At 43.8% G+C, this 14016-nt stretch overlaps 1 protein-coding gene across 1 annotated transcript in view; it reads right to left on the reverse strand.

The window, feature by feature from the left end:
• Positions 1–14016, reverse strand: part of LOC117460531 (intermembrane lipid transfer protein VPS13B) — a 424908-nt gene that overhangs the window by 291781 nt on the left and 119111 nt on the right. Inside the window, 1 exon segment of the mRNA XM_071205797.1 lies at positions 6186–6370. Within this exon segment, the coding sequence (XP_071061898.1) occupies positions 6186–6370 (185 nt within the window).

Below are 14016 nucleotides of genomic sequence, written 5' to 3' on the forward strand. Positions count from 1 at the left end.
AAAAACACCGTCAGGCTCGGCTCCAGAGAAGGGGCGGCTGGGAAACCAGCATCTGTGAACCCCTCCACCTTGGTGAGGGGAACAAATGTGGCCACCGGAGCCTTCAGGGTCCTCGTGTTCGCCGCTGCCCCCTCCTGGAACCTCCTGATGGCCGGGAAGCGTGGCCAGATGGGGTCACTCCTGACCGTCTGCACCCGCGAAAAAACTCTGGTCATGTCGTCCGGAGCACACCTCTCCTGAGCTAGGGGAACGGGGAGATCTCTGCAGGCTGCCGCCTTGCGTATGATCACCGGCAGTTCCCCTAGGATGCCACCTATCGCCGGTAGCGCTGTGGTGACGGAGAAGGGGAAAGCATGTTCGGCCGCCAAGCTGGCACCCTGCTCTGACTCTGTCTCCCCCGTCCGGGGGAGAGGAGGGAGGGGAGAACTGAACGGTGAACCGTGGAGGGAGGCGGGGTAGGAGTCGTCCGACTCCTGCCCAGCACTCGGCCCCCGTCCGCAGTCTCGTAAGCCTGGACGGGCCAATTGTCCTCCTCGGCCGCAGCAGCGAGAGTGTCCGCTCTCCGCTTCCTGTCGCCCGAGGGGAGACGGGCACAGTGGGTGCATGCTACCTGCTGGTTTAGTTTAGATGGTATTTTAAACTCGATGCGCTCTGAAACTACGGGCGGCCGAGGACAAAAAATACACATGCGTTAAAATAATTAGTGGCGTTAATTTTTGTTTGCTTTAACACGTTATTAACGCGTTAACTTGACAGCCCTAATTGAAACCTAACAGCGCTGGCCTGAGTTTCTGATCAATGTCCTAATTCGGTTTGAGATTATGCACTGGTCCCAAAACTGTTTATTTAGGGAGAACAATGTTCAGGAAGACACTTCATATGGGGAAAAACTGGCTGGAAAAAGCCAACACTTGAGCCGAGCTCCCTGTTCATTATTGACTGGCTCATGCAAATGTGGTACACCCCAAAAATGGTACAATTATTTGTGTATTTACTTTTATTTATTTTTGCTAAACAGTGAATTTATTGTTTTGAAAAGCTCAACATTATCTGTATTTATTTTGATGACATTTATATCATTTTATGGTTTATCTGTACCGTTTGAGAAGCAGTAAGAGTAAGTAGCGCCAAGGTGGGACCTTTGGCAGGTGAGCGGTGACGCCTGGGTTATCTTAGGGGGGACACTTCCGCCCCCTCCTCAGAAGCAATCCAGACGATCAACCGGATCCTTTGTATAATCTGTGATTCAGCCCTGTGTATTAAGCAATTGTTGAAATTAAAAGACTCAAGTTGATTGACTTACCTTCAATACAGGAAGGAAAATGTGAATAATACTTTATGAAAATATACATATTTTGTATACAGATCATTCACTCATTTATTGACAGTAGTGTCATATTTAACCCTGTGAATTTGTCTTTTGATTGTTTAAAACAAAATGAATTGGTTGGTAGATTTGTTGTCAACACATCATGCTGCTACATATGTCTACCAAATGATAGACTTGTAGGTGAAAGCACAACGAAGCGCTGCTTGTTCATAAATATCTCGAGGGCGCTATAGAGCACAGGTTCTTTAACTTCTTGCCTTCACCAATTAAGAAACCCCAAAAATATCAAATTTTTCAACATAAATTCATTCCCAACTTTATACGCATGCTAAGGCACATACAAAGGCGATTCATTAGGGTTAAGTATACTAATGTTAATAATAAGAATCCTAGCCAAAACAATAGGTCAAGCAGAGGCCCTATAAAGCAAATTAAGAGTAGGGTTTGTTTAAAGCAAAACGTGGTTAGTACAGAGGTAATGCAGCAGGGCAGAGTTGATGTTAACCTCACTGGCAGCTGACATGGCAGAGAGCTAATGAGTGCACAAACAAACATACACTTCCTTTGATAGCACTTCTGTGTTTTCACCAGGCAAACAGATACATGCAGTAGGGCATACTGTTTGCTGGAATGCAAAAGAGGAAGGTTGTAAAGAAGGTATCACCACAGAGAACTCATTGAAGCAGCGTTGACAATCAGCACTATCCAACAGACAGTTTTGTGACCAACCAAACGTTCATGCAACAAGCAGTGTCTGGCAGCGTGAGTCCTGAGGCAAATACCATTTTACGGTTTGTTTTCTGATTTCACTAAATCCTCTCGCACAGGCCACACTGTGTACGCTGCTCACTGCAGCAGAGCAGCTCCACGTCGTACAAGTCCTCGTGGCTATGTTCCACTCAGCTGCAATGGTTTTAAGTCTCTTACTGTTGCTTTAATCTGAGTCCACCAATTATTTTTTAAGAACATTTTACAGTCTGTCCGCACCTTAAGATTAAAAATGCAGATTTTTCTGCTTGCTGAATTGAAAGGGAATGAAATATACCAAAAATGCTCCTCCGCAAAGGACACTGACCATATGTGTTATCAGCAAGATCTCGATATGAAACACCTTCCACTATTGAAAAACTCAGCAACATCAAAAGGGAGAAGACATTCCTAAAGCAACAAAGCATGTGCGTGCGTGCTGTCGATGACCTGAGGACTGCTGGTTGAAGACACAAGAACCTCCAAAAGACCACAAGACCTAAATCTGGATCTCAATCTTGTGAGTGTTATAAAAGACCCACGCTTTAACGACACACTGTTGGAGCTAGTCAGCTAGCATGTCACACGAGTGGAAACATTGAGCCATTGCTAAGAAATGATTGGCACAATCTCAGCAGTTTAACAGTTCTGTTCAACATTATGAAGCTTTATGTGAAATAAAGCACTACATCCAATAAGCTTTGCATCTGTATTATGCTCATTGTGGAGGGGTATGGGAGAGCAACTCCCTCTTGAGGGAACACAGGAACTTTGGCCTTTGGAGACCATTTACATGCACTAAACTATAGAACACCACAACAAATCACAATTAAAGTCAGCCTGGGTTGGCCTTAGTGAATAAGGAGTAAGTGGCACGGAACAGGCAGTAATGTTCCATCGTGACTCTACGACTAAACTACTGTGCTCACAAGAACCACAAACTGTTCAGCGAGGCTCTCCTGTGTTTAGGAAAGCACACAGTAGCAAACACATTTCAAACAGTCTACTCATTTTCCATTTGTCCTGCCACACAAATGACTGAGAAGGGTTTGGACAGTAAATATCTTTCTGAAAGCCTATAAGTCTCACCACAATTTCAAAGCAGTTACAGGACTAGACATTTTTTAATAGTTAACAATGGGAATTACTGCCAAAAAAGATATAACTACACCACACATCGCCTATTCCCCTTCACTCTCGAGCTTGCTAATCCCAGTCTTCTCCCGACTGCTCTTTTGCTAACCTGCAAGGACACAGACCAGTTGTGCAAATGTTTCTCTTGAGAACCCTTTCCAAAAGAGGCAGAGTGTGGGGAGAGGAATATTGAATTCACTCCACGGGAGACTGATTTCATACATTTTTGCGGCTGCACAACCTTAAAAAAGGTAGCTTGGCTGTCTGAGAGAATGTTGACGGCAACATGATCCTAATGAGTTGGAAAATCCCTGGCCCTCCTGAGGGCGGTCCAGATTAGTGTTGTCACGATACCAACATTTTGGTTTCGATACCGATACTAAGTCAAGAATTGCGATTCTGATTATTTTTTGATACTTTTCTTAAAAAAAGGGAAACAGTCTTAAATGTAATTAGTAGGGCTGTCAAGTTAACGCGTTAATAACGCTTTAACGCAAAAAAAAATTAACGCCACTAATTATTTTAACACGATTAACGCATGTGTATTTTTTTTCCTCGGCTGCCCCGTAGTTTCAGAGCGCATCGAGTTTAAAATACCATCTACAAGCTGATGCTGCTGACAGCCCCGCTCCTGCTGCCCGCTTGAGGCAGACCACACTTCCACGCTCACCGGCAGGCACCGACTGGCCATCGGGAGGACCGGGAGGGTGTGTGTATGTGTGGCCCGAGCGAGCGAGACCTTACTTGCATTGTTGTTGTTAGCATCTGGTGCTAGCTAGCTGCGCTAACGGATATAAGGAGCTGTTTAAATGAAAACAGAGGAGCGACATTTCGCCACAACTGCGCCGAGCACTTGACTTGATGCAGGAAGCAGACAGCGGGACATTGTAGGAGAAGTCAGCGCACTCAGCACGGAGAGTGTGCGCAACATGATTGCAGCGTCCAGGCAGCTCCCGTTCGAGCATATGCCTTGAGTTGCACATATCTCCAACGATTCATCACACACACACACACACACACACACACACACACACACACACACACACACACACACACACACACACACACACACACACACACACACACACACACACACACACACACACACACACACACCCACACACACACACACACACACACACACACACACACACACACACACACACACACACACACACACACACACACACACACACACACACACACACACACACACACACACCATTTGTATGAGAGAGGTTCCAGGTTGAATTGAGGCGAATATTTGTAATGTTCAGAGGTTGTTGTTTAATATTCATGAGAATATTTGTCATTGTTCAAATGATAATAAACATTAGCATAAAGCATATTTGTCCACTCATATGTTGATAAGAGTATTAAAAACTTGAAAAATATTCCTCTAAGGTACATTTAGAACAGATAAAAAATGTGCGATTAATTTGCGATTAACTATTTTAATCGACTGACAGCCCTATTAGTGTGCTTTATTTCACACCAGAACCAGAACCATAACACAAACTTTTAAACAATGAGAACAATAAATTAAATAAATGACAATAATTCGTATTAAATTAAATTAATACATGTCTCACAGACAGGCCTCGTGGTGTCCGTAGGCTGGCCCTCACTGTCAGAGATATCGCTCAAATACTTCCACATTTCGCTTCTGACGTCTTTTTTGTCAACAAGCCGAGGCGCAGCGGCAGTTGCACTCCCACTTGCAGCCATGCTTCTCGTTTTCTCACATGCTCTGGCAGCTAGCGCGTGCACGAGAGAGGGGAGGGACTTAGAGCGTGCTTGAGAGGGGAGGGACTGCAGGCACGCTGCAGTGCAGGGAGTGGAAGCAGAGCGCTGAACACGCGGCTCTTATTAAACAGCGCTTTCTCACCGGAGTACTTTCCCCCGTCATTCTTAAAGTACCGATACTAATGAAACGGAGGAATCGTAACGTTTTTAACGGCAGGGTATCGCGGTACCTTTCAAGTATCGGTACACCGTGCAACACTAGTCCAGATGCTACTGTCATGAGAAACGCTACTGTGTTATTGAATTCAGACTCCCCTCCCCGTCTTTAACAAGGAGCAACATAAATGATTTGACCATTGAGGCATCCTCGGTGACATGAAGCGTTACATATGTAAAGAGTTGTTCTGCTCTGGCTGCAGGTCCAGCGCCCCACACTGGGCACAAGACAATGTGATCTTTATTTCAAAGTGTCTCATGTGAATGTGTATAATTGGAGACCTATACTTGTGGATGTGTGCTTGTACTGCTCGTAAAGGGTCTGCAGCACATATGCTCAAAGCTTATTAGCTACTATCAGGTTGACTTGTTTTGGGCAAATGATAGTCTAACATAATGTGGTGAGCCCTGAGAAGTAACACTAACAAATGTCTGCTTATTGCTGTAAGCTCACGCCAGTTCTTACAATAACAGCAAATGTGCTTTCAATCATTTCAGTAAATCTACCACAATGATGACTACATTAATATCTAATGCAAATGCCTCCCAGATGGACAAAGTGAAGTATTCATTTCTGAATATTTGTGATTTATGCAAAGTGACTGATTTGCCATGGCGGAATGTATATCACAAACCTACAACCACACGTGCAACTTGGATATAAACACAAGGAAGCTATTTCAGAGAAAAGCATGCAGTGCAAATCATCCTTTGCTCTTCTGTGATACACCTGTTTCCTTCCTCTGCACATCAACACCATGTCTCTTGGATAAAAACCCAAGTAACACAAGTATGTTGTTTCACTTGAGGGTCAGGGTTCATTGCACTCACCAACACACACAGAGATACATATATGAAACAATCATCACAAGTCCTGTTGCCCTGTCTCAGTATGGTTTGAGCAGCCGAACAGAACTACTGGTCAGAGATCAGCACAAAAGACTAATGCATTAATAACTTCATAATATGCTGTGAAACAACAGACAATGTCTAGAGTAGAGCATGCTGTTACCTGGACCTCTGCACACCTCACGGAGCAGGCCTTCGCTGAGCGTCACCGGGGACCCGTTGACCATGCTGTGGGTCCAGCTCTGACAGATCGCTTGGAGCAGAAGCGTCTGGGCCCTTGTTGCCTGGACAGTAAGGTGGGGAAGCTCAAAAATACACTCTGTGGTGGGGACCGGAGATCTCTTGCACCTGGAATAGAGGGACATTAGATGAAGAAAGACAGAGTTAGATAATGAATAGTATATGGAAAAAGAGAGAGAATGATGAAGTAACAATAATAAATAACAGAATGGAGAGTTGCATTTAAGTGCCAACATACATTTAAGGAAATGGAACCCATTGCATGACTTCCATGAATCCATCAATAGCACATCACAATATAAAACAGCTCATCGATGAGTGGCCAAATAGGTGGAACTTCATTCCAACAGCAAATAGAAGAATCACCAAGTGCAAGCCAAGTGTTCCTTAGTTACTTGGCAGACAGGTGCACTTCTCCTCTTTGACGCCGACCATCTCTCCCCTCCATCAAAACTGTGATGATGATTTATGTGAAGAGACGAACAGCCCAGAAACCTGACCCTTAGAATAATCTCTCTGCATTAACAATGTATCTGTCTCCAAGAGTGTGGAGGGAGAGCGGTGGTGAGAATGTGTGTGTATGACAAGCTGATGAGTGGAGCGTTTAGGGGGATGAGGTAACAGCACAGAAGGATGGTGTCCTCCAGGACCCTGTCCATCAGACAATGCTCTCATGTATCTCACACACACACACACACACACACACACACACACACACACACACACACACACACACACACACACACACACACACACACACACACACACTACACACACACACACACACACACACCCACACACACACACACACACACACACACACACACACACACACACACACACACACACACACACACACACACACACACACACACACACACACACACACACACACACACAAAATATCCCATCCATGACATGAGGCCCCCAACCAAAGTCTGGCATTATACACAGTGCTGGGACTGACGGAGCACTTGTCATCCTCAGTTCCTCTCCCTCTCCCTCTCCCCTTGTCCCTCCCTCGCTTTGTGTCCCTGGAAAAACTCCCAGGGAGCCTGAACTCAACACTGCAGAACAAGCTGTTTGAGGTTCCACTGCTCTTTTCCTCTCATCTGTTCTGAGAGGTTCTTCAGTTGGGTGTTTGATGGGGTGACCCCCGCCCTCACATCAACTGTTCGGGGCGTGCATGCACATATGCTTGACTACGTATTGTAATGGAGGCAGAGAGCTGCTACTTAAATGAGCAGCCTCTTTTTGGGTGAAAATATCACTGTGACTAATTCCAGGGATGGCTGCAGCGTGCCAGGAACAAGCATCACAGTTCATTTAATCACACATCCATTTTGGTCTGCTCCTAGTTCAGAGTGTGGGATATGTCAGGGGGACTCTCCCTCCGCTCAGCAGCTCTGCAATCGTTTAACTCCTCTGCTTCCCTCCCTCCCTCTCCTTCTCTTTGTCTCTTTATCGTTCCCTTTATTCTGCTCCTGGGTGGTTCAGCAGGGTGACATGAGCTGTTAGCTGCACACAGGCAAGCCCAGAGTTCTTAACTGCCTGCTGTCTCAAAGGGGGACTACTATGAGACAGAAAACGAGAGAGAGTTTGTAAAAGAGAGATGTCAGAGGCACAGGAAAAACAAAGAGAGAGAAAGTCCAAACCCGACAGGGTCAATGAGTTTACCCCGACAGCGCACATATACATTTTGAATTCCCTGGAACATATGGTGCATTTGGCACCATGGTGAACCATGCAATGTCATGCTTCTCTACCGGAGGAAACCAACACTGTTTGAAGCTATACAGAAGGACATTAATCAAATACATTTTCTTTTGTGTGATCAAACATGTGCATGCCTGTGTGTGTGTGTGTGTGTGTGTGTGTGTGTGTGTACACGTAGCAGATAACACTTTTGAACAAAAGAAAGTGAATGGGACCCATTAACAACAATGTCCCCACATGCAGAGCAAATGTGCCTGCAAAGCCATTTCAATGGGAGGGCTGGCAAGGGATGAAAGTTGCTTGGCTTTTTCCAGTGTTAATAGCTTTTCAGGGTAGCTGTCATGTGCATGTGGTCGTCTAAAACTTTAATTATGCACCTGTTTTTATTATATTATGCCTGATTCTTTGCAAACTGCAACTTGAATCTATCAGCTAAATGAGAAGCAGAAAGTCTCATTAGGGTGTTTGGGGAATGCTGGATGTGAGGACAGCCAGACACTCATCAGATTTCATTAAGTAGCTGGCACAGACTGTGATACTTGCTGCAACATGGTAAACAGCTTTTTGGCGAGCAGCTCTTTTACTCTTACCACAGCCTTTGAAAGAACCAAAAGCCTCCAAGAAGTAGAAATAAAAGTGCTCACACCTGCAGCATCAACAGCAATAACAAGTGACTGAACTATACCATATAACTTGTGAATGGAACATGGCAAACTCACAACATGTTATCCACTGGTTACAGTCAGTACAGTGTCCTTATTGGAAACAGTCTGTAGCCTGGCGAGCCAAATTCATTAAAGCATACTTCTTCTCCTATAATGTGGAGACCCACCAGAAGTGGTCCCTACAACGCATTTAGGATCCTGACTCATAATTTAACAAACCAGGTCCTTGGCTTGAACTTACATTTCTCATTGAATAAGCAGCCTCTGACCTCACAGTATTCCTTTAAGTCAATAACTTTTTTATTTAAACATCGGCCCCCAGGAATACAATGAAATGAAATTAAAAAGAAGTCAGGGGCCTTGAAAAATTAGGTGTTTCAATATTAGCCAATGAAAGTGATTTCCTCTGGTGTGCTTCAACACCATTAGGCCTAATTTCCCGGTGTGTCCCCTGTTGGTGTTGTGACTGAGTGATGAACAACTGGACGGGCTAGCATAGGCCCCTTTGGCAGACCGGCTGGCACAAGTCTGTATGTCCAGTGTCTCTGTCAGAATCACACAACAGGGCATGTTTCCTCTGTGTACATGCTCTAATGTGGACAGAAAGCAAGGACAACTCATTATGTGTAGTCATTCAAATGAATGAGTGAAATCTAAAAAGGGAGTTGATGCCAGGTGACCCACCAAAAGTATTTCAGCTCCAAACAAGGCTGAGAGCCATCCCATGAAACGTCATGCCATTGCTAGCATAACATGTTTACTGCCAAAGCCTAACCTATCTGACTAGCCGGTGGGTAACCTACGTCTGTACCAAACCTTTTTCTCATCATTTTAGCTGAGATATATTTGGACAATTGGTTCTCAGGGTAATCAGCTTCCTGGTCTGGTCTGACTGTGGTCACAACTATATTTAGACAGATCCAGCTGGGGCTCTGACTAACAGGCTGTGATTGCTGCTTTACAGATGCAAGGTCACACACTAGCACATAGGCACACTAAGACACACAACCACAAAAATGCACATATATGTACAGACACAAATTAGTGAGTGTTTGCCAAAAACACATATACATAGAAGCCAACACATAAGCTGTCACACAAGCACATGTGCACACACACCTGTTCATGCTTACGTTCAAACCAATAACAGCATGTTGGTCAGCCGGAGCACATTCAGCAGCAGTAATGAGGCCACAGCTGACATGGGGTCTGCCACTCTAACAACCTGTAACTTGAGCAATTAGAAAACTAGCTGCCAATTTTACAAGTTTGTATGTCTTTGGCGTTTATAATAGTAACAGAATGGCGAAAAAGGAGGGAAGAGAACAAGAAAAATACAATCAAACCCTGCAGAAACACAAACAACAGAAAAGCAGTAGCGTGGCGTGCGAAAAAAATTAGGGGAAGCCAATAATTCGTCCTTTCTTTTGGGTCGGGGGTGTGGTGGTCAATGTAATAACGTAACCAGATGAGTGATTACAGTCAGGACCCGGTATCATTTTACACACATTTGTATCATACAGATGCAGGACTTACACACGCCTGTTATCTAACCGACAGGTCCGCACGCACTCTCCAGCCCAAACTCTAATAAGTTCACTAAATCAGGAGACCTTTAACGTTTTACATCCGATTCGCTCCTTTGTTCCTCGCTGTACACAGCTCCAGTTTGGGCATCGGCCTGTCATCAGATTGTATTTGTTGTTGCTGCTGTAGCGGAAGTTTAGTACAATTATTTGTATACTCCAAATCTACACCCTCCATAATTGCACTTGCTTCAGTTGCTTGCTACTTTCTAACGGCGGTGAGAGTGGTGCAGTGACGCTATCTATCTTCTATCGATTAGATTTATGATTCGAAAATTATAAAAGTAGGTAGACATGTGGATATTATCCGACTTAACAACACATGCATTTATCTAACAGCTTTGTTTTCCACTGACCTTATTTTGAGCTATTTTCCAAAACCCTATGGAGAAATCCCATTGCCTTTTTGTCGAGGGAAACCGAGCGCAGCTTACTTCCGGGTTTTAGGACGAGTCACTGCCACACTAAATTGATGCAATTTGATTGGATTGTGAGGCAAGGGAAGCCAGCCGCCTCTGGCTTCCCTTGGCATGGCCCTGACCAATCACAGGTTGGCAGGGGCATGACGTGAGCCTTGTCTGATTGGTCAATCCCTCCATTTGTTTTCACCAAGGGAAGCCAATTTCTGCTGGCCTCCTCTCGCAACAGAGAGTGCAATCTACTGTTTCACCATAACATGTAGAGGGGCGCTGTTTCACTATTTGTAAAATACTCAATGAGAATGGGGGAGAGACGGGCCGGCAGCAACACACAGCACAGAAAAATTACCGAAACCAAACGAAGTGTTTTTATTTATTTATTAAAATTATAACTATAATCCGAAAAAACAGGGGAAGCCTGGCTTCCCTTGGCCTCCAGGAGAAAACGCCACTGCAGAAAAGGTGTAGCGGCAAGCAGGCAAAAGAAGGATAGAGCCTGCAGACTTGTAGGTCATATGTTTTCTTCAGCAGTCTCATTAAAAAAGCCATTTGGAAAAGCTCCAGCAAAAACTCTGGAATAGCAGAACTGGTAGGTTGTTGCTTTGGACCGTTGCAGGCCAAAATAAACGTTCATTTTTGTTATTACTCATATCCTGTACAGTAGCAAAAATCAGTTTCTTCCCTCTTTCCAAAATATAGTGGCACGGACAGCTGTTGGGGCTGATCGGTCAGCAAGAAATGTGCAGCAAGGTGTCTGATCCCTTTGACACAATCACACCTTCTATGAATCCGATGGATCTTTTCCATGGAAGAGATACTGTTAAAGATAAAAGTGTTAAGTTAGGGGAAGTATTTAAAAGGATAATGTAGACTAAATCCAAGGCAGTTAAGCAAACAAAGAGTTAATAAGATAGTCAATCAATTTTGACTGGCCTCACAATGTGCTACTTTCTCTTGATTGAGACTTATCAGCGACCCCAATGTAATCCATTATAGGTTGACATATTTGTCTGATAGATACAACAGAGCCACCGTCTTGGGACCACTGATAAGTTATCTAAAGTTTCTACAAATCATTCACTGTCACACCCTGCCTTAATTATCAATACAAACATTCCCCAACTCAAACAGTTAAACAAAACCCTCTACTGCTATTGTTTTCCTATTTCAAGAGCTTCTTTGGAGGGAACCAGGCTGAAAATGGAGGCAAGGCCAGACTTGACAGTTTATACTTTTGTTTTTATTTCGTTGTGGTGCAGATTGAGTTGAAGTATTGCAGTATTCCCCATCTCTCCAAGCAAAGGTCATTGACCCCTCTTGAAAATAAGTGAGTTAAAGGCTGCTCTCAAGTCCCCTCTTTTATCTCACTACAAAAGACTCACTACAGTGTCTTGCAAACGTTCCAAATGAACAGTATAAATCATGCAAGCACTTCACACTGATCAACAACTCCGAAGTGAGCAACTTGGGGGATTAGAACATTTTGCCAAATGAGTTGGCATGTGAAAAGTTCGAAAATATTACCAAAGTAAAGCCAAGCAAGCGTACTAATAATCCTAAGTATTATTACTATCCTAACTCTTACAATTATTATCCTAACTCTTACAATTGTTTTTATTTGACTGTATGTGTCACTGCGCATTGTCTACAAGTCATTGGTTTGGTTGACACATGGTCTGTGTGATTGTGACCTGAGCGGGCCCTCTGATAAACCACATGTTGCAGAAATTAGTAAATGCATTTTGAGCAGGTAACTGTCATTAATAAGTCATTACTAATGAGGACTTTTTGGGTTCAAGAAATATATGGCTTGATAAAAATATTAAAATGAATGAATACATCAAGTACCCAGTGAGATGACAAACTGTGAGTTTCAGAACTTTGTTAATTTGAAGAAGGATCACTTCAACTAGCAGCCATCCTTTAATGCCACAATATATTTGTATTAGGGTTCATATTTAAATAAATTGATATTTACCTGAAAACATTGTTTACAGTGATTCTGCTTATGAAATTAAGTGATTACAATTTTTACTTTATCTCACAACCACAATCTGTAATGACATTGATTCTCTAACTTCACCAAACGTTTTAAAGTCTCCATACTGGATTAGATTAGGGAGGAGGCAGGGACTGCATTTGTGGCCACAGCTCAGAGTTCTGTGGTTCCCCGGGGTCAAAGGTGTTCCATGTGTGCATTTCTCTATCATCGGTCTTAAACAGCCCAAACTCTTCACAGAAAGAAATACTCCTTCCCTCTCTCTCACATACACACCGACAGCCCTCCATTCCTTCCATCTGGAGCACCCCTGACCCAAACACACACATGTGCTCACCACCGAACACACACACACATACATTGAGATCCTTTCTCAGGAGAGGGCTTCATTACACAGGGATTACTAAAAGAAATGTTTTAATCAAGTTGTGCTGACAGCTGCAGAGCGCAAGGCGAGAAAACGGCAATGACGTGGTTCATCAGGCGTTAAAGGAAAACACATCAAGAGGCCTCTGTGTGTGTGTGTGTGTGTGTGTGTGTGTGTGTGTGTGTGTGTGTGTGTGTGTGTGTGTGTGTGTGTGTGTGTGTGTGTGTGTGTGTGTGTGTGTGTGTGTGTGTGTGAGCGCATGTAGCTTCCTGACTATGTCCAACATGTCCAGCTGTGGAGGACACGCGGTTCCTTATAAGGACACACAGAGATAGGAAACCTCACATGTCACATTCATTCAGATTTTCCTGCAGACTTTTGTACATCCCGTTGTCATAACAACAAATGCAGCAACAAAAGAGACACTGGCTGTTTATTTTTGATCCAAATGAGTTATCCTCTCAAGTCTCTCAAGGCCTTTGACTTTTACGCAGACGATTTATGAAGATAAGAATAGATACTCCGGTGAGTCTCCTTCCTTGGTCTGGTTAAATAAGGTTTCAATAATTGTTTTGATAATGTTAACAACAATGTTTCCTGTACCTAAATTCCTCGATCAGTGAAAATTGGATTGGCTTGTATGTGGGAAGCGCTGGAGCAGTGCTGAGTTCTGGTGGTGAGGAGAGGAAAGTGGAATGCACACCACAGTAGATGATAATCCACTCAGAGCTGATAATCCACCTAACCTTCCCTATTTCCCACTGTTTTCCCTCCCTCAAGCTTCAGTTCCTCAGATGACTAACTCAGGCATTAATAGAGTCTTTCAGGCGACTGAAAGCATCTACAGCTGCTCCTTGATTTACTATCTTGGCTCCAGGCTATTCATCCATACAGAAAGATATAGATATTCTTGGATTGCAAGACTATTGCCTCCTGAGAACACTACAGCCTATAATATACACATATAATATTTAAGGCCTAGTTAAAACCTGTGTAGATGTA

The sequence above is a fragment of the Pseudochaenichthys georgianus genome, chromosome 16 (genome assembly GCF_902827115.2).
Source record: "Pseudochaenichthys georgianus chromosome 16, fPseGeo1.2, whole genome shotgun sequence".
Classification (NCBI taxonomy): Eukaryota; Metazoa; Chordata; class Actinopteri; order Perciformes; family Channichthyidae; genus Pseudochaenichthys; species Pseudochaenichthys georgianus.